The 22,928-nt window shown below is 35.7% G+C and overlaps 1 protein-coding gene across 1 annotated transcript; it reads left to right on the top strand.

Moving 5' to 3' along the window:
• The first annotated feature begins 20,842 nt into the window (after positions 1-20,842).
• LOC126602042 (uncharacterized) lies at positions 20,843-22,605 on the top strand. Its single transcript, XM_050268859.1, has one exon. It carries the CDS (start codon positions 21,026-21,028, stop codon positions 22,244-22,246), a length of 1,221 nt encoding a protein of 406 aa, XP_050124816.1. The 5' UTR covers positions 20,843-21,025; the 3' UTR covers positions 22,247-22,605.
• The last annotated feature ends 323 nt before the right edge of the window (positions 22,606-22,928 follow it).

Below are 22,928 nucleotides of genomic sequence, written 5' to 3'. Positions count from 1 at the left end.
ATTGTATCTCTTCCCTCACTGCATAAGAAAAACATGGATAATGACAAAATAGCAACGGTGATGCTCTAACACTTGCCGGTGAAGTCAGTTCTATAGTCTCAACTCGTATACAAACAGGTCCCGCGTTCCCCAACATGTCTTGGGCTCACAATCTGATTTTGCTTATAGTTTCAACTTCAATCCTGATCGGAATGAGTACTGTAAATACGAAATTTCCTACAACGAATAAGAATAGAATATGTGTATAAAATGATATTTGTATTAATGAAAAATTAGGGTTACAAACTCTATTACAAATGTTTGATTCCTCTAATTCAATCTCAGTAATTGCCAAGTGTAGATGTAGAGTGACTTAATGGTCGTAACGACTTGTTCTCGAACGATAAACGTCACAAGGATTTGGCTTATGGCAATGGAAGAACTGGCACGTGTAGTGATGCTTAACGGTTCTTCACGAGTGTGGCGAAGAATACAAAGAACTTTCAAAGTCTTCTAAGTGTTTGAGAACGTTTGGAGGCTTGAGCGTCTGAGCGTAAAAATATGTTTTCTACCCTCTTCTTTATCTTGGAATCTCATATTTGTAGGATCTTCAAATCTTGATGTGGCTTGATTTGATTTGGGCCTGATTAATTGACGAATGAATTGAGCCTCATTTTGGACTTGGTTTATGACTTGAACCCATTTTTAATCAAGTTATCTTTCACATTTCAACTTTAATTTGACTAAGCTAAATGTCGAAGCGTGACACCCTTGATAACTTGTTTGGTTTTTTTAATGAGTCACATGCCATGTTTATAATTTGTGAGACATATGACATATGCCACATAAGCCTTGACATGTCAAAAACTTAAATTGTTGGCGGACATTTATTTCACTAAAATTTCGATGCCTATAAGTGCAAGGTACTCCAAGCACGCTGGGTTTACAAGGATAATATTAGAAACCTGGAAGGAGTAAACTTCTAGGTTTTGATACCTATAGATCTGTCTATTCCACGGTGGAAGGAAGTAAACTTCGAGGTGTTAGCTATGCTTGTTTGTTGATTTTCCGTTTCGTTTGAATTAGCAAAGATGTTTTCCGGATTTTTTTTTTTTTTGGTTGAATGTTTTCCGGGTTTACTTCTGATTTTGCAATAACTTTGATAATGATATCATCGTCTACTTTTCTTCCATGTGTGAATTTGTTCTAGATGAGAGAGAGGGGTAAAGAGAGAAGATGATACTTTCATACTCAATGTTGAAGAACAATTAAAAAATAAATATAAATAATAGAACTTGAAATACTGATTCTTTATTAATGAAAAATACTTGCAATACAGAATGAAATAACATAGATAATTACAAGAATTAAAATGATACTAACTTGATTGAATCACATATAGAGGCTAGCACAAAAGTTATGCCATTCGAATAGTATTTAAGTCTCACTCTTGTGCTTGTGGTTCTATGACGTTTGCTTGATCAGGATACAACTATCTAATTCTACAACCCGCACTGAATTATAGAATTATGGCGAATTGTTTTGTGTGTTTACTCTCTAGGAATTTTGTACATAAGAGAAAGAGGAAGAAAAGATGATTCTATTGGAAACTGAGATTGCAAATATATAGGTTGTTTCATACCCTTTCAAATACATGTTAAACGTATTTGAAAGTACACAACTCTTTCTAAAAGTTGTGTCACTAAATCAAAACGGTTTTTAATTAATATGTTAATTAAAAAATTTATCAGAAATTAAAATTAATGAACTTTGATTAATTTTAACTTCTAAGGGCTTGATTAATTATATTAGACTATATTATACGAGTCTAATCCACACAACCATAAGGCTAAAGCCTTCAATCATTTTCCAAATGGTCCAAAGCCAAACCACTAGTATAAAGGACAAAACATAAATAAGGACCATTGGAAACCATATGTTCCCTGATGTGGAACATGGAGTCTCAAAACTCCAACACTCAATTCATGATCCTTAGAATGATAAGAATACAATTCACATTATTTAGAAATACGGAATACAAACAAATACAAAATATACGATATGCATACTTCTACACGGGCCTAAGTGAATGGGCTAATCATTACGGCTGGTATATATGGTTCTCATCAAGGATTGCAGCCACATCCGTGCCTGGTTTTGTCAAATTTATATTGGTGTTAAAAAACTCAGTTTCATAGTTTGTGCATTCTTCTCGTGCTCTTGGGTTTTATTAGCAGTAATGAAGCAGTTATGTTGAAGTTCATTGGTCTCAATTCCTAAATGTTATGCTACAAGATAAAAATATATATCTTCAATGCTATAAGTTAGAAATTTATTTAAAATATGTTGCGGTGAGAAGATTTTTTAATGTACTCGAAACAGGAGGCGATACACCATGTGTAATGTGTGTCATAATACAAAAAGAGAACACTGAAAAATACATCTTATCTTCACTTTATGGCAAGTGGTGTACTGACTTATGTTCCGAGTATATAAAAAAATTTCTCATTACGGTAACAACCAAAGGCATGCATTGAATTTGAAGGTGCATTTTGTTTCCGGTGAAGGCAATAATTGTACTTCCTGTGAACCCTTTCATGGAAGTAATAGCCTTGTAAACAAATTATGTTGTAATTAGTTTTTGAAAAGAAAATGGAATCAACAAACTATGTTCCACCAAAACTGTGAGCTTTCCAAACAAGTCCACTGTCCAGGTTTGGTGATTGTTCTATTCATTGCCAACTTTAAACCAAGGGGCTTAGGTCAAGTTTCCCCATCAGTCCATCTTAATGCACATTGACAGGAAACAACTAAGCTAAAACAGCCTCTTTCATAATAAATACATTTTTAATAAATGGCATTATATTAGCACTCCACAAATTGTTGAATAAACCCCACATACTTAATACACCCCATATTTGCTTTTTCAATTAAAAATTATCTTAATACACCCCACATATTTCCTCATAATACCCTCACACCCCACATTCTTAATATACACTTTACATTTTCTACATGCACCCCATATTTTCTATACACCCCACATATCTCAAATCTTAGAAAGCTTTTAATTTGGATAAAAAATGCCGGCTAGAATTTTGACAAAAGATGCCGCCTAGGATTTAAAGCATATGTGGTTTGTTTTCAATTCCACCATTAAAACCCATATCTTTAGTTTTTAATATTTGGTGGTAAGTTTAGGTGTTTAATTCTTCATGTAATCCATGTGATCCCTAAAAGATGAATACGAACATAGAAGCTTGAATAACGCATCAAAAGCAAGATTCAATAATTATCGATGTCGTCAAAATCACTAAAACAATAAAAAATATGAAGTCTTACCTCATGTGAAGCTTCCAAAACATCGATTTCGTGTTTCATTCATCAAAAATAATTTTTCTCAATCAACATGTTTGTAGTTTCATTGGTTAGGGTTTTGTTCAACAATAGAGGGTTGAAGGGGTTTTGATAGTTGAAGAAGATAAATAATACATTAAAAGTGATTTGGGGTGTATATAGTACTTTTTTTTTTAAAAAACTAATAAGGTCAAAATTGCAATTGCATAGTAGGGTAAATAAGTTATTTAATACTAAATTTTAATGTGGGGTGCATTTAACATTTTGTGAGGTGCTAATATAAAAAACCTTAATAAATTAGAATAAACACGCTAACAACCATAAGTTTTATAAAAAAAACACAGTTAATTTAGTTGGAGAAAAAAATAAAATTCCCCTTAGTTAGTCTCTTGTTGTGTTCCAATTGATTTGTGATTGTGAAATTCTTTTGATTAATTATTTTCATTAAGGTTAGTAGAGCTTGAGTTTTTCCTTAACATATTGAGTTTGAAATGTTTGTATGTAAAAATATAACAATATTATCACGAGCTTTTATATGAAAAACCTTTCGTTTTTTTGGAAGGAAGAAAATATTGTGCGCTATATCATGTTCCCATTTGTTAAAATGTAGATGTCTAAGTTTACAGTTTGCCTTATACATATTTTTTTATGCTTATTTTGTTAGAGCGTGCATGCATTCATAACTTTATAAATCATTGAGGGCCTCCCGAATCAAAGTGCCAATTGGAGATTTTAATGTTGTAATGGGAACAAAGGAAGATTGTAAAGATGGATGAAGATAAAGGCAAAGTTCAAGTTGCATGGCATAGCATAGATGCATCCACCATCTTCCTTTTTATTGGCCACTTTATATCTTTCTTTGCATCCCGTGAGCCACACGGGAGTTGTTCTGGGTTTCTGTTAAAGCGTAGCCATCACAAAAAGCTCAGATTTAAATTAAACCTCCATCTGCCTTTGCCCTTTATTCCATCCGTATCACACGCACGCACGCACGTATCTTATATATCTCTCAGTGAAAGTGATGCCCAATTGCATATCATATATTCACATCAACTTTACTCTTTATTTTTTCATCAAACCCTACCTTTACTTGAATACCTTCCTTCCTAGCTACTTGATTTTTGGAGAGAAAGTTGTCATATAAAAAGAATTCTTACCACCACACGAGGGAGCCTCTAATCTAATTATAATCTCCCTTTAAACTTTGTGATGGAATATGATAATTTGATGTCAAAGTAATTTCCATTCAAAACCCCACTACTCACGTCTAAGCTAGCGATGTAGATAGGTTTGCAATTTGGTTAATGGTGATGGTTGGGAAATATAAAAAATGCAATTAGGAATGTGTTAGGGTAGCCTTTGTCTCAATTTAGTACACTAATTGGCCGAAAGATGATTTAACAAATGTCAACTTAGTAAGCATGAAATTAATATTTTTTACAAAACGGTTTAATATGTTATGTCGTTCATTTGTCAATCAAATCCCAAATGTTGGTAAAGTAAGTTTTGTTTGAATATGATTGAAATTAACATCTTAACAACATAACATATAAAATATCAAATTTTAAACCACAAAACGTTACTCTAAATATCATCTTCATTTTCCATAGTCTCATTTATCAAGAACAACAATAGTCTAGTTCAAACTTATAGTAAAAGAAACCGACAACAATCAATGGCCTCTTTTAGGTTTCTTCATTTATCAAATAGTATATGCTTAAGCCTTTCCCACTTTCTACCTAAAGAAATGAATCCAAATCTCATTCATTTATTTGTCTCCCTCTTAATCCCACCTGCGCCTATGCGCTAGGCTTAAAATATATGAATTGAGATCTTTTTTTAATCCCTGTGTATGGAGTCAACAGATCCAGAAATTCAAACCACTTAATTTAAATTTTGCGATCTTTATTAGCCCATCTCACTAGCTCACTCACACAACACTAAGCCCTTAAACAGCCCGAGTCTCTTTCTTGAACGGTCAGAATTTTCGAGTCCATCGATTTTGGATACAGAGATCCAACAAGGATCTCTACTCTAAATATATGACCCCATTCTTCCTACAAACCTTAATTAGGTACAATTATTGTTATGTTGTTAATAACTATAAAATACATATCTTTGAACTTAATAATTAAGTGAAGCACATGAGGTGGTGTATCTCTCTTGGATCAACGTAGAAATTATATTGAATCTTCAATCCAACAGTGTATAAAATAAAATTAATCCTAGTCTAGACCCTACCCTACAAAATGATTTTATTCTTCAAAGCATGCAGTCCCATCTTTTAATCGCCTTCATATTATGTTATCATCCTAACCACAACGAACCACTGCAAATCTTCTTCTATTTCCTTCTGTCCCAGTTATTTGAACCTTAATTAAAATATATGACCTAAAACTCCCATTCCCTCCTCTCTCCTCTCCCCTCTCCCCTCTCCATGCGTTTTCGACATCATAGTGACATCACAGATCTTCACATTTAATAATTAATTAAGTATTTAATTAAGTGTTGCATATAGATATATCTGAGTGTCAGATAAAGTTTTTAACTAATATGAGGATGATTGTGAAAGTGGATCAAGTAGCCAGCAGAGTGAAGACAAAACTAATTGTTTACTTTAATAGATTGGTTAATTTCATGTAAATATTCATATTGACATGTAATGAACTTCCACTTAGCTTAACTTTGTCACAACTAAAAAGTTTAGGCTGTATTTTTTTTTTTACATAACAGAGTTAATAAATTTAATTGTTAGTTGTTAAAGAAAAGAGAATTGGTAAGAATCTATCCACCAAAATACATAACTTTCCTCCATTGGAATAAAGTATTATCTGCAAGCTTAGGTTGTATTAAAAAAACTTAAAGAACACGAAAAAGAGATATGCTAATTAAGATTCCCTAGATGGGACCGAGCATCAATCCTATGCATGTTCATCCACTAAGGACTAGAAAACGACCATCTAACTAGAATTAGGCATATAGGGACAGTTACCTCCATGCTTCCAAGCTAACTTTCATCTTAATTAGCCTTAGGGGTTCAAGCCTACTATTTTACCCCCATATAAATAAAATAATTGTATTGGTTTAGTGAAATTTTTTCTCTTCTTATAAATGAAGGATTTTAAGTTCGATTATCATATAAATAACGAATTTAATATCAAATTATTACTGATCGATGGTGTGTTTAGCTCAATCTTCCACCCTTATTATGTCTCACACACTATTATACTTGTATTAAAAACATAGTGCTGATTTTCAGGCACTATTATAAGCCTTTCACACATCTTTTTAATTGTTTTATATATAGAGTTTAGGCTGATTTTCACACACTATTACTTTTTCATGCAACTTTTCAATTGTTATATATATATAGATATATATATAGTTTTTTAGCTGATTTTTACATATATTTTATTTTTAGCCATAAGATTGAATAAATCAAACGAAAATAATATGCAAGATTAAGCATGGGTGTCGAGAAGAAAAGAGATCATTAAGCTTCCATATTTACATGCACAGTTTGCAAGATAAAAGCTATTAATCAATTGTAGTGTGTGAGAGTTTAAAAAGAATATTTGTATGTAAATTCGTATCCCAAGAAGGGTAATGCTAGGTAAACTAAATTTACAAATCAAATGATGTATTACCAATAAAAAAATAAGCACGTTAATCAACACTTAAGTAATAATCCAATTCTCAACAACAACATTATTTGGTTTACAAAATCAAATCACCCTAACATTACCTTCTAAAAATGTTTTGACCATCTTACCAAATGTCCAAACTATTTAGTAAATTTCAAACGGCTGGCTTGATTCCATACTAGTCTCCATCAGTCTCTGTTGATAGAAAGGGTTACGCATTAATTAATAATAGTATTATTGCTTCTGCTAATATTTTAAACAGAGTATCGATTTTAATTATATCAAGCAAAATGTATCTTTGGTCTGACTTATGAATGTTGTACAAATGTATTTCTATCGAAAACTTACATTTCATAACAAATAAAGATTACAGACAAAGCAAGAGAATTGATATATAGCTTGACTAATCAATGTTTAAGGGAACATAATGTGGGATTGAGGAAGACAAGCATGCAAAGTTGCCCACTTTATCGATAGGTCCACTGGACTGGGTAGATATCGGTGATTAGAAAGTGCTGTATATGGACCCTCACCATGTCTTCTATTCTACGTACAAGACAGTGGCATACTCCAATGGCTTCCATGCAAAGTGGCATCTTACATCCACGTTCAGTTTACCATTGAAAGACAAGACCTAGACATCTCTGTAATTTCTCGTATGGTTTTGTGACCAGGCTATATATTGGGTCCATGCCTTGCGATCGATCGAGGACGTCTCTATCAAAAACCCTACGAATCTAAATTCAACTTTTGTGTTAATTTCATGTATGTTAAAAGAGACCATGCTTTATGGTCCATATCTCAACTCCCACAAATCTTTAGCCAATGCCGACCTCCCTTTCTTTTTAAGATCCTTGTTAGTCAAAGATTTTGATATATTTGTACATATACAACAAGTTCTCTCTCTCTCTCTCTCTCTCTCTCTCTCTCTCTGTAGTTTAAATTCGTGAACTTCATTGTTGGGGACACCCCACAATGTAGTGGAATGACCATCCATGTTTTAGGTTCCTATTGATTGATCTTTCCTATAATAAGTTAAATTGGAAATCTTTTGTGGTAAGATTCAAAGATAAGGATATTCTTTCGAAATGATTATGATGATAATCAATTAGCTTAATGATTTCATATATTGTAGAGAGTATCCCACGTTAAGAGTATTTTGTATGTATTGATAAGTAATTGAACTGCTATGGATGTTGCCAATTTATTTTAGGAAAAATTAGTATCTGGTCCCTAGTTTCTGTTGCTTATTGACTAAGACCTTATCAGTTTTTATATTTAGATCAAAGTTTCTATCATTAATATATTAATAAATTACATGTAAGTTACATAATTTTATAATAAAAAATAGTAATTGATTTAGAGTTTTAATACTCACACCCTTATTAAACTCCTAATTAATTTTGTAATTTAAACATTTCCAAAATATAAAAAATAAAATTAGAATAAGTTTGTACCCATTAAATTATATTACCAATTCTTAAATATACCAATTTGTTATATAAAAATGTACCCTTTTTAATATAAAATGTACCCATTTTTTTATATTCTCTCAATCTTTTCTCTAATCCGTTTTTAAACTTATATGAGTACATTATATTTCGTTGATTTGAGAACGTATCCATGTCAAGTACAATAGAAGAAATTTAATAATGTTAATAAGCCTGATATCTTTTTTTTTTTTTGAAAAATGTACCCATGTTTTGGTACAATAATTTTTTGGTTAGTTTTGATGAACGTACCCATATATATATTGGAGAGTATAATTCATCTTTAATATTTTTAATCTCATAAATTATGGGTTTTATTAAAACCTCATTAATATAAATAACTACAAATTTCATTTTGAATTTAAGAATATAATAACCAACATAGAAATACATTATTACATTTATGTCAGGAACTTCGATAAAAAACTAAAAACCACAAAGGTTTCAATAAAAAAACATTGATAGTTAGGAACCGCATCTAAAGTGTCCCTTTATTTTATGATGGAACTTCATCATCCTTCATGTGGATATGTATCATAGCTAAGTTGACACAAATATTATGTCAAATGGCCAGACGTGCTCAACGTCACTCAATTTGTGTTGCCCATGTGTTAGAATCGAAAATTCGTCACTATGTTGAGAGTACAAATCTCACATTGGAGACAAAATGGATCTTATATATGAGCTTATAGAAGTAGAGCTACTCACCATCTTCCTATTAATTTTATGGCGAAACCTTAACTATTCATGATATTTAGCTAATTTTTGTAAGAGGGATCTAGGACAGAATCAGATTCAAGCTTCAATGTCAGACACTACTTGAAAGAAAAGAAAAAAAGACTTTTAGTTACAACAAAGATTATTACTAAAAGTATAAAATGTTTAACTAAAACGTTTAGTTATGAAAAAGTTCTGTAACTGGGTTGTGACTGAAAATTTCGTGACTAATTGATTAGTTACAAAAAAACACACTGACCTGCTAGAAATGTATTAGTCACAATATACCTTGTTATTAGAAAATTAAACAAAGTTCTAACTTTTATTCACAACATCGTTTTAGTTACAAGCACTCTTCATGACTAAAAATCTTTGTGACAACCACCCTTATAACGACTAATAAGTATTTAGTCACAACAACCCTTTATCATAAAAACCTTAATAACGACAGACTTCCATAACTAAGCTCTATAGTCACAACCTCATACATTATGCTGAAATCAAGATGCTTTGTGTCATTGTATTAGTGATTGGGTTCACTACTTTTCTACAACGTTAATTCTTTAAACTCTTCTTTTTTCACAAATTTTCTAATTTGGTGATAATTTTTTTAGATTTTTGTTTGGACGACTCACGAAACCATAATTTCTTGGGGCTTATTATATTAACATCCCACAAATTGTTGAATAAACCTCACATCCTTAATACACCCCACATTTGCTTTTTTAATTAAAAATTATCTTAATACACCCCACTTACTTCCCCATAATACCCTCACACCCCACATTCTTAATATACACCTTACATTTTCTATATGTACCCCACATTTTCTATACACCCCACATTTTTCAAATCTTATAAAGCTTTTAATTTGGACAAATAATGCCGACTAAAATTTTGACAAAAGATGCCGCCTGGGATTTAAAGCATATGTGGGTTGTTTTCAATTCTACCATTAAAACCCATGTCGTCTATTTTTAATATTTGGTGGTAATTTTAGGTGTTTAATTCTTCATGTAATCCCTGTGATCCCTAAAAGATGAATACGAACATAGAAGCTTGAATAACGCATTAAAGGCAAGATTAAATAATTATCGATGTCGTCAAAATTACTAAAACAATCAATAATATGAAGTCTTACCTTATGTGAAGCTTCCGAAACATCGATTTCGTGTTTCATTCGTCAAAAATAAATTTTCTCAATCAACATGTTTGTAGTTTCATTGATTAGAGTTTTGTTCAACAATGGAGAGTCGGAGGGGTTTTGATAGTTGAAGAAAATAAATAATATGTTAAAAGTGATTTGGAGTGTATATATAATTTATTTATTTATTTTTAACCTACTAAGGTCAAAATTGTGATTGCATAGTAGGATAAATAAGTTATTTAATATTAAATTTTAATGTGGGGTGCATTCAACATTTTGTGGAGTGCTAATATAAAAAGTAATACCCCATTGTAATCACCTAATAATGACATTAGTAATTTAATGGTAGGAACATTTACAATTCAGTGATGAACTTATTTATAAAAAACAATCTCTCAATTAGCATTTATAGAGAGCGTTTTGCACTTCTGCATATTGCTTAACATTTTACAAGTTTCGTAATCCCCCATTGTAATCACCTAATATTCACATGGAGAGCGTTATGCACTTCTGCACATTGTTTTATAACTCACAGCTCCTTTATTCAAAATGAAGACACACTCTTATGTGGACCTACACTTTGTAGATTCCATGTGGTCGGAATTAGTTTAGTCTTTCACAAACAACATCCCTTCAATGTTTTTTTCATACACACTAATATCATATCCTTAGGACCCCTCAAGTGCTTAAGGATTGCCCATACGACATCCCAAAGTTTTGGCGTCCTAGGTTCACTTGGAACCTACTCACCAACCCAATGAAAAAGTAGATATCGGATTTTATACATAGCATACATTGAGATATCCCACAACCTGCTTGTGAGATTTTGTAATCTTATTTCAGTTGACCAAATTTTTTTTATATATAACTAAGATCAAAGAATCCAACAGTAAGAATTTAGTCTCACTTATGTGAGATTAAATCCTAGGACTATTATTGTGGTAAAGTTTTTTAATTAATGTAAAAGTGTGAAAAATTTACAAGCTCTCGTAATGACAAGCTCTACAACTTTTTTGAAGAGGTCAATTACGAAATTTTGTTGATTGCCGTTTATTTATGCTCTATTCTTCTCACCAAATTTAGTTTTTTTTTCCTTTTCCAGATTTTGTCTTTTGAAAACATGATCTTTTTGCGGATGTAGAAAGATGAACACTTTGGATTGTTGATATCATGTTTAGATTTTTACAATTAGTGAAAATATTACTCGAAGTTTATAAAGTCTCTAGAAACTATATAACATCGACTCATATTTCGATTAATCGTAAACATCGAAACGTGATATCAACGATTCAAACTGTTCATTAGTTTGCGTCCGCTAAAAATCTTGTTTTCAAAAAAGAAATCTGAAAAATGAAATCTGGTGAGAAGAATAGAAAATAAACGACAATCGATGGTTAAATATTGTTTATACCATATTTAGGGCCTCGTATTTAGATCTCGTACAAATATTCGGGGGACTTAAATGTAATTATGTGATAAAGGAATGGGCAAATATGTAATAAGTGAGGAGCCCTTATTCTATAAAAGGACTCCTCACCCTCACAATTAGGGGAGGCGAATTCCTAAGCCTTCTCACCCCTCTCAAAGCTTTCATTCTCAGAGCTCTCTCTCCCTCAGAAACATAATCAGTGTGGACGTAGCCTAAACCTTGGGGTGAATCACGATACATCTTGTGTTATTTATTTTCTTGCAGATTCACGGTCGGATTTACGTTGTTCCAAGACCTCCGGTTTTGTGCATCAACATTTGGCCCCGTCTATGGGAAAGAACACAAAAAACTATGTCGGTTCTCTTTCATTTTTTCACCTCCGTCGTGGATCTGCAAAACCCACACAAAGACACAAACACAGCTCTCTATCTCTCTCTCTCTCTTTCTTTCTCTGAAATTTCCAATTTACAGAGCTGTTTCATCTTCCACTGTTTCCATCTCCCAAAATCTCTTTTCCATCCACACGCTTCATCTGAAAAATTCTCTCTCTTGCGGTAGGAGGAAACAGGGAGAGAAGGATATAAAAACAAAAAGAGCAGGGGTAAGAGAGTGACGTTGAGGAAGAAGTACAAGGTGATAGGGAAGCTGAGGGAGCACCACAAAAAGAAGGCCAAGGACTCCAAAAAGCTCGGCTTCAAAAACTAGAAGGTCAAGAAGGACCTGGGTATTCCTAATGACTGGTCTTTCAAGTAGCAGGAGCTCAAGGCTCTCGAAGCCGCCAACCCGACCAGGCTTCAAATTAAGAGCACTGAGCCTCATCGTCCCATCGCCACCGTCCATCTCCACTGACGAATCCTATCAAATCAAGCTCGAACCCGATCAAAATGGTTCAAAAGCTCAACATTTTAGCGGCGGAGAAGAGAATCAGAGTGGCAGAAATCTCTCATATGGAGGACTACTTTGTCTCAGACCTATGTTGATGAAAACGATGAAGAAAAAGAGGAAGGAGGTGGAGAAGCTTGACCAAGTCAACGAAGACTTCTCCTTAACGCCAAGCTCTCTTGGACCAACTTCACCTCACAAGCCCACAGGGAAGATGAAGCACACCTGCTTCCTTCCACCGCCCAGATCCCATTCGACCCTTTTTGGATCTTTCAATGTTTCTAATGGGTCGACGCTGACCAGCCCCACCAAATGCCAAGTCTCCGAGAACTCTCCCTCCTTCTCTAATCTCTGAAAGCTGAAGGCTTCAACATTTCCAAACTCCCATCGGAAATTTTATTCGATCAGGGACCCAATTGGTTGTTTGGAATCAAAGTTGTGGTGACACGTCGTTGTTTGGCTTAGAAAGATGGTTTATCACTCTAGTTTCATCAACAATGAAGGAATTTCTAAAGCTTGTGGATGCCCTTTGTTGCCGTCGAAAGTTTCGACCCAAAAGCTCCGTTATGTGCCTTAGAATGAAATCGAAAGCTCCTTCCGAAATCCAGAGGCGATTTCATTCGTGCTAATGAGGAGATCTGACTCAGGGAACTATTCACGTCGCAGATCTAAGAACTCGCTCATTCACGACGACCCCACCACGACGTCAACCATGAACGAGATTCTGTGGGATGTTCTGGAGATAGAGGTTCCAGCGTCAGATTTGTTGATGTCGTAATGGTTCGTTCTTTGATTTGGAACCGGACCGAGATGTTTCATTCCTGCAACTGCGATCGACAGTCGAGATCCGTACTGTCCAGTACTCGCACATATCGTCCATCTCTTCTCAATGAGAAAAGTACAGATCAATAGTTGAGATCCGCCAAGCCCACTACCATCCACGGCTGCACTCAGTTCGGCAACCCTATTGGGTTTCAGAAGATGCTTTGGGAAAACCCATCTCGTCGTTATGGCACAAACTCATCTTCATGTTTCTGCTGGTTACAACAGGAGTGAGATAATTAAATTTCTTCTTGATTGGAAAGGGCCGAGTAAGGTTGAGTTGGAAGCCAAGCCGGATCGGCCAGCTCTACTCTGGCCAGTACATGCGCACCTGGTGGGAAAAGCTATGGAGATGTTTGTAAAGCAAGTCTGCAAAAGCAAAAGCGGAGATAAGCTTTCTATTGTTATGACTCATTTTGTCTGCTAAAAGAAGGGACAGAAAATGAGCGAGGAGATCAAGAAAAGCAAAAGAAAAGATTCTTTTCTTATTATTAATTCTATTAATCATTCTTGTTTGCCATGAAGCAGAAAAGAGGAAACAAAAACAAAGGGAGAAAGCAGAAAGCAAAAGAAAAGGCAGAAAGCAAAAGCAAGGAATAAACACCCTACCAAAATGATGTGATTTACTTTTCTTGTTTTTTGAATGATGTAATTTATTTTTCGTATCTTTCGGAGATACATGTATAAACCCTATCAGAGGGTAATAAAAAAAACGCAAAGCCTAAAATAGCTCTAACCAGGTGATCAAAAGTACGCCCAGTACTCCACAATTATTCGGCAACCCGTCGTTATTATCGCCAACCAGGTGACCAAAAGTACGCCCAGTACTCCAAAATTATTCGGCAACCTGCCGCTATTACCATCAACTAGGTGATGAAATGTACAACCCGTACTCTAATATCATTTGGCAACTAGCCATTCATGCCACCAACCAGGTGATGAAATGTACAACTCGTACTCTCCTTCATGCCACCAACCAGGTGAACAAAAGTACGCCCAGTACTCCAAATTATACATGAGCATTACTCATGTCATTCATACATAAACATTAATGAGCATCACTCATGACAATCATACATAAACATTCATTACCATCATTCATGTCAACATTCATGAGCATCACTCATGTCAACATTCATAAGCATCACTCATGACAACATCCATGAGCATCACTCATGTCAATCAACATAAACATTCATGAGCATCACTCATGTCAATCAGCTTCAAAAGCTTCATTTACAGAGCTCTAGTTTCAAAAGCTTCATTTACAAAAGCTCTAGCTTCGAAAGCTTCATTTACAGAGCTCTAGCTTCAAAGCTTCACTTGCAAAGCTTCACCTACAAAGCTTCAGTGCAAGGTATACAAATACCGCCTCCGAACAATCGCCATTTTAGCCCATACATGGATTTAATTTGAAGTCTCCAGCCAACAGACTCTATTGACCGAAGACTTGGGGGACTACATTATGTACCATATATTGGGCCTCAATTGGGCCTCATAAAAAAAACTTGGGGGACTTAGCCCATTATTTATGTATTGAGGAGCGAACCCTTATTCTATTAAAGGGACTCCCTCATTTTCATTAAAGAGCACCCATCACTTATGTATTGAGGAGCAAGCCCTTATTCTATAAAAGGGACTCCCTCACTTTCATTAGAGAGCACTCATGAAAAATACTTGGGGGACTCTAGCCCATTACTTATGTATTGAGAAGCGAGCCTTTATTCTATAAAAGAGACTCCCTCACCAACATTAGAGAGCATCAACTCTAGCCCATCATTCATGTATTGAGGAGCAAGCCCTTATTTTATAAAAATGGCTCCCTCACCTTCAACGCCACAAGCCGAGCCAACCAAGACAACATAAGCCACGAGCCGAGCAGCCCGCAGCATGTGCTACTTCTAGTTGAGCATCATTTCAGATTGAGCACCGCCTCATATCGAGCATCAGTTCAAGACAACATCTAGTTACTTCGGCCCACACATGGACTGAATTTCAAGTCTCCAGCCAAAAGACCCTCTTGACTGAAGACTTAGGGGACTACTGTTTATACCATATTTAGGGCCTCGTATTTAGATCTCGTACAAATACTCGGGGGACTTAAATGTAATTATGTGATAAAGGAAAGGGCAAATATGTAATAAGCGAGGAGCCCTTATTCTATAAAAGGACTCATCACCCTCACAATTAGGGGAGGCGAATTCCAAAGCCTTCTCACCCCTCTTAAAGCTCTCACTCTCAGAGCTCTCTCTCCTTCAGAAATATAATCAGTGTAGACGTAGCTCAAACCTTGGGGTGAACCACGATACATCTTGTGTTATTTACTTTCTTGCAGATTCACGGTCAGATTTACGTTGTTCCAAGACCTCTGGTTTTGTGCATCAACAAATATAAATCTAGGGTTTATGGAGTATGGTGTCGGATTTCGAATTTGATCCCTTTGCAAAAGTTGTAAAGCTTGTTTTATATATATAATATACACACACGTTTTTCATAGTTCTAAAATAAATATTATGAATTTTTAATAATTTTTCACTCAAACAAAAACACTATTCATGAGGGTTTGGAGGGTTTTAAAAATCTAAATGACGATGTAAGTATCGTCTAAGCGTGGAGGATGCAATCACGAGTGTTTATATCTTTTTCACACTTGTACATTAATTATTATGAATTTTTATTTATTTTGAACTCCCGTAAAACACTTTTCACAAGGATTTGTAGGGTTTTAAAAATTCAAATAACGAAGTACCCATCGATAAAGCATAGAGGATGCAATCACGAGTGTTTGCATATTATTTTACACTCTTTACATGTATAAATGAATTATTATGAATTTTTTATGTGTTTTGGTATGTTAAAATTGTTTTAGTATCTTTAATATGCTGTAGACCTTTTGAATCTCATCTATGTGAGTTTGAGAGGATAAAACATTTATGAGTATAAGAGAGCGTAAAAATCTTTTTAAATTAACTCTAAAATTGACAGTCTCCTAACTAGTGAAGAGGAACTATTGAAGAAGAACAAAATGTATAACCTAGCTAGGCAATGATCTTTTCTGACAATTATATGCCCTCATAAATAAATATCCATTTTTGAGAGCCATTATTGATTGCCCTTGAAAATAGATTGTTATTTTTACGGCCTCTAATTCCTATCGCAAATGCACAATCACTTCCGGCAACAACTAATTATCCTTGAAAATAGAGAAATTACTACCGACGACCACTTGTTGCCCTTGAAAATAAACAATTTCTGATAATTTAAACATGCCCTCGTAAAAATTATAACTATTACCGACGCATACAAGTTTCGATGTAAATAAATGTGGCACCAAAATTTCCCTCCAAAAATAGCTATTTTCGATCTTGTCGAGATGCTCACTTGAGGCCATGGATGGAATGTTGAAGTTGCATAATTTATGCTCCTCAACTTTAGGAATAAATCCTTTGGTTGTTCCATGTATAGTTCTCCCTCAAGATAGTTGTTTAAGAAGGTAGTTTTCACTTCCATCTGCCAAATCTCATAGTCATAGTGAGCGGCTATTGTAAGCAAAATTAGAATGTTTTTCATCATGGAAACAGGTGGAAAAGTCTCATCAAAATCGATGCCTTCTCATTTGCCTATACCCCTTAACTATAAGTCTAGCTTTGTATGTTTCGACTTGCCTTTGAATTTTGTTTTCTTTTATAGATCCATTTGTTACCTATGGGAACTAAACCCTCAGGAGATCAACCAAGGTCCAATTTGGTTAGAAAACATTGAATCATTTTTGGGTTTCATGTTGACTTGCCATTTACTCGAATCAATATCAAACATCACCTCATCGTAAGTCCTAGGATCATCAATTATTTTATCATTATATATCCTCATGTAAAAGAACTAAACGATCTATTATAATTATCGTTCTAGTTGACTTACGAGTAGATGATATGTCAAACGATTTATTATAATTATATTTCGTTTATGTATGTCAAATGGCGCAAGATGAGGAAGTGCCAATTCCAGATTAACAAACTAAGACTTATTTTTCCTCTACATGCTAATCAGATGAATTCTTATCCACATTTGGCAATACAGAAGTAGCCCAATTATTTCTAAATACATGTAAGGTTTTTTCTATATTGGATGCGGGATTCATTTTCACACAAATCAGGTGACATAGTTGGGCTTCACACATGACAACATGGCTCAGATACCATGAAGAAGTTGAAGTTTCACTATAAAACCAATTGACATTATGAGAGGAGTAGCTCGATTATTTATAAACACATACAATGTCTCTTCTTTTTTGACGTGAGATTCATACTCTCAACACGTTTTGATTACAAATTTGTAAAGTATGCAAATATCCGTATACAAATGTATGTATGCGTGTATATTCATGTAAATATCCGTATGTACAAATTTGGTGGATGAGCTTTCGATGCGTTTATTGCTTAGTAACTTGGCTTCGCATGGCGTGTGGCCCATGCAAAGCAGCTTATATAACACGCCCATGCAAAGCAGCTTTCGATGCGTTTATTGCTTAGTAACTTGGCTTCGCATGGCGTTTATTCCAAACTAAGATGCTGCAAGTGGATATTTGCTTCATCGTGTCTTCCTCTTATTGGGTTTACCATTTCCGTACCTGCATGGGTTTTTTACAGTGAAATTATATAAGTATACTGCACGAACCGTTGACCCACTATATATAAATTATGTAATTCAAATTCTAAATTCTAAATTTTTTTACCGAAATAAACAAGGCCACCCTCACATGTCCTGATAATCTGAGATGGTCAGGTGAATTATTTAAGCTGCCCAAAGCAAGAAGTTCAGAACAATAACCGTAACTAGCCTTCCTGAGAAAAGTTGCCGTTTAATAAGTTTAATTATCGTTTTTGTTGTCTAGGGCAAATACCAGTGTTTCCATCACGTGCTCAACTTGAGAAAGTAGCCGTTTATATTGGGATAGGATCGTCTCCGGAGCATACCCATCCGGATCCTCCAGATCCTTCTTCGTTATAGTCCGAGTCGGCATCCAAGCTTCCCCGGAGTTGGCGTGGTGGCTTCCCCGGAGTCGGCGTGGTGGCTTCCCAGGCGCTGGTAACCGGCAACGTCATAATCGTCTGGAACGACGAACTCCGCTCGTCGTTCTGAAAAATAGGATGCGTAGAAGTTCCCCGGAAACAGGCAGAAAAAATGAAGAAGAAGAAGCAGGACTGAGAAGAAGAAGAAGAAGATTGAAGAACGAGAGGAAGTAGAAGCAAAACTAAAGAGATGAAAGAAGAAGAAGAAGGATCGGGAGGATCTGGATGGGTTGGATCCGGAGAGGATCATATCCCGTTTATATCGACCCAGCAATGTACTTCGCAGGATTAAGTAATTATGTTTTGTGTTAAGCATGGATTTAATTTCGTTTTTATTGTTTGTTTAGTGTAGAGGAAAAACAAGGTAAGATTCAAACTTTGCTATTAACATGAGAGTACGTAAAATGCTTTGGTCAAAATAAATAAACGTGAGAGTACATATATAATATAATAAGATGGCAACTCGAAATTATTCATCCTTATATCTGTCCTATTTCTGTAGTTTCTTAAAAAGGGTACAAATTTTTTTTTTTCTGTCACTAATCTTATTACACCAACCAAATTACTGGATCAAACATGACTTACATGTCCTTAATGGCATGGGAAATATTCAAATATGTCATTATTATTGGGAGAGAATATGTTAAATCCAATATCCAATGTTTGAAAAACCAGACTTTCGAATTTCAACATGCAACTGGCTTTGTCCTGCTTGCCAGGAAACCCCCATGGCCGCTGTTGCTGACTTTCTGATCAATTTAGGTTGACTTTTGTAATGTAAATCCTTTGCATGGTACCACTTTTGGATTCTATTTTTTGGTAAGCTGCTATTTGATTTCGTTGCTAGAGACATATGTAAACATGAGTAATGGTAATATGAGATTATCTAATAATTACACCATACGATAAAATTGTGGCCGTTAAATCTTTTAACTGTTGGACTTTTTTCAACGATGCATTCATCTAGTGTATATATGCATGTCATAAACCACAACACCCCAATCAAAGTCTGCAAATTAACTGAACTAATAACGTTCTTGTTCTTATACGAAAATAAGTAGATTTGAATGATATACAATTATCTATTTTAAACTGTTTCATTTTATAGAAAATAAACACACTAACTTAATTAACCAACTGACGTAATCCAGAATTACCACTTAACTTGTTACATTACCTAAATTGATAAGGAGAGAGCTTTATTTGGAGGGGACTAGCTAGGACACTTGTCCTGGCAATGAATGATCAAATTAAGCATGCTGGCACCTTGAGGAACATGTATCTATCTCCTTGTTGGTCTTATTATTCTGATGACCAATGATTAGGGATTAATATTTTCGCAGCAAAAAAGGTTAAAACTTGCTTTGTTTTCCTAAATAAAATACTTAGAAAGCAAATTAACGTCTATTGTACAGCAATGTGGTTGTATGATATGATGAGGTCTGCTACCCCTTTATCTCTTCTGCCAAGAATCAAACCAAAATGCATCATTATTTATGGGCCACTTTTTTTATCCTTTTTTTCGTAGTTAAAACAGCAATTAGCACAAAGGAAGCTCGTTTAATGATTAATTAGGTCAAGGAAATTGACATTTGTTGCACTATAATCCCGTTAGAAAAAGTGACAACCTCCCAGTCCCAGCACATCACAATCAAATCCCCAAATACCACACATTCTAACTTTTAACCGTTGCTCAATAAGTTGATAAAATTATAATTCTAAAAGAATGTAAATTTCTTTTCTCAAACAATTTACTAATCGGATTTAATGTCTAGAATCATACATCGAAGAATAATCCATCTAACAGATCACGCAACGATTTACCTCTATTATTTTTAGACTAGTATTTGGAGAAGCTATACCTTATAGATTATGTTTTAATCCAGGTGATATTAATGAAAAGGAAAATTGAATTGAAGATTTCAAGTACAAAGGAAAAGAAAAAACTGAACTATAAACATACCTAACTTGATAGTTGATGCTCTAGCAGATCTTGGTCAGTTAAATAAATTGGTAAATTTAGAAGGTTAGTCATTATAAAACTAAATTCAATGAAAATTAATTAGTAAATTTAATATCCGTGGTTAAAATACCACTGTGAATTTTTCCGATATTCGAAATTGGTAGATAATCGCGATTTGATATTAGTTGTTTCTTTTAAAAAATTAAAAAAAAAATTAGTAAATTGAGTAACGACTAGGCTTAGTTAAATAGTAACCTAGAAAATGAAAAAAAAATTAAAATAAACCAAGACCAAAATCTGAATGGGGTCCACTATAGAGCGGCTATAAATATACAATCTTGCTTTCCACAGCCCCAGTGTTCCATCTTCTCTCCTACCAAAAAGCGCTACCACTCGGCACCTCCTCCCCTCCACTCCCCTCCCCTCCCACACTTCCTATATTTTTTCACTTCACACAGACCATTTCACAACATACGCCACCTGCATTCCATATCTCATCCGATTCCCCGCTCACTTCCGATTCACAATGGTCGACGTCGATCGGAGAATGACCGGCCTCAACCCGGGTCACGTAGCCGGCCTTCGCCGTCTCTCCGCCCGAGCCGCCGCCGGCCCACCAACCCCAACAACCGCCGCAAAATCCACTCTTCCCGTACGGAACGGCCTTCTCTCCTTCTCCTCTTTAGCTGACAACGTCATATCCCACCTCAAAAGCTCCGGTTTCCAGGTCCAGCCGGGTCTATCTGAATCCGAGTTCGCCCGGGCTGAAGCGGAGTTCGGCTTCGTATTCCCTCCAGACCTCAGAGCCATTCTCTCAGCCGGGTTGCCTGTTGGCCCCGGTTTTCCCGACTGGAGAGCCGCCGGTGCCCGCCTCGGTCTCAAGGCCTCGCTCGACCTCCCGATCGCTGCGATTTCGTTCCAAATCGCAAGGAACACCCTCTGGTCCAAATCCTGGGGTCTGAGACCGTCCGACCCGGAAAAGGCCTTGCGGGTCGCGAGAACTGCTTTGAAGAGAGCCCCGTTGCTGATACCAATTTTCAACCATTGCTACATTCCGTGCAACCCCTGTTTGGCGGGGAACCCCATCTTCTACGTCGACGAGAATCGGATCTTCTGTTGTGGCTTGGATCTATCCGATTTCTTCGAGCGCGAGTCTCTGTTTCGGAAATCGGAGACCGACCCGTATATCCTTAAGAAGCAAAGGTCAGTGAGCGAGAAATCGGCCGGGTCGTCTTCTAATTTCTCGCGGCGGAGCCTGGACACTGGTTTCGGTTCAGGAACCAAAACCCCTAGATGGGTCGAGTTCTGGAGCGACGCAGCCGTGGATCGTCGCCGGAGGAACTCAAACTCTTCGTCGTCGTCGTGCTCTTCTCCGGAAAGGTTCTTCGATATGCCGTCGAGGTCCGAAATCCCGAAATGGGTGGACGAGTACATTGATCAAATCGGGTCGGCTTTGAGACATGGCGGGTGGAGCGATACGGATATATCGGAGATGGTTTCGGTATCGGCGTCTGGGTTTTTCGAGGGAGAGATGGTTATGTTGGACAACCAAGCGGTACTCGACGCGCTGCTGCTCAAAGCGGATCGGTTCTCGGACTCGCTCCGAAAAGCCGGGTGGAGCTCCGAGGAAGTTTCGGAGGCTTTGGGCTTCAATTTTCGACCCGAGAAGGAGAGGAAACCGGCTAAGAAGCTGTCTCCGGAGCTCGTGGAAAAGATAGGGAAACTGGCCGAGTCGGTTTCCCGGTAATATTTTTATTTTACTATTCTTATTTTTCTTTGGGAAAATTGAAAGGGTCATGGGGCCTCGGGTTTCTGGATTTGGGTTTCCCCATCGGGTTAAAAAAATTCAAATACGTAGGGGGACGCGTTTGTTCTATGAATGTTAAAACAGAGCCTATAAGTAAGAAAACAAGATGAAAGGGTTCAAATTACAAGGAAATAATATAGACATAAATAATTGATAATCCTATGTTTTTAGACAAAATTATGGTTTCTGTAATTATGTTGTTGCCTTAATTATGTGGATACAGCTCATACTTACTGATACTCGTGGGTTTTATTTAGCTGTACAAAAACAAAAATAATATTTACCTATTTTTATTATTATTCATGCCTTTTGGTTTCGACGGCTTCTCTTTTGCCATTAGTTGCTTTTCTTTACTTGTAAGTGATGGTTTTAAGTTTAATTTTTATGGGCTAATGGTTTTCTATTTGACTTTCATGAGCAAGTCACGAATTGTACGAGTTGATTTTTGGATATCATAAGTTATTATTCGCTAGTTTATTGTGTAATTTAGCGGAATTCTGCACACTCAATATCAATTATGGAATTAAGGAATGGGGTTATGGTTTGTAGGGGGTAGAGCGCACGTGTGCTATCTTTTTAAAATTTGGAATTTTGAGCGCTGGAATCAAAGAGTTGGCGATGG

Source organism: Malus sylvestris, chromosome 15 (genome assembly GCF_916048215.2).
Source record: "Malus sylvestris chromosome 15, drMalSylv7.2, whole genome shotgun sequence".
Classification (NCBI taxonomy): domain Eukaryota; kingdom Viridiplantae; phylum Streptophyta; class Magnoliopsida; order Rosales; family Rosaceae; genus Malus; species Malus sylvestris.
This window is presented reverse-complemented; position numbering and strand designations above follow the sequence as displayed.

What these genes read in the sequence shown, in the direction of transcription:
- LOC126602042 (XM_050268859.1), top strand. Translation starts at nt 21,026, where the DNA reads ATGGTCGACGTCGATCGGAGAATGACCGGCCTCAACCCGGGTCACGTA.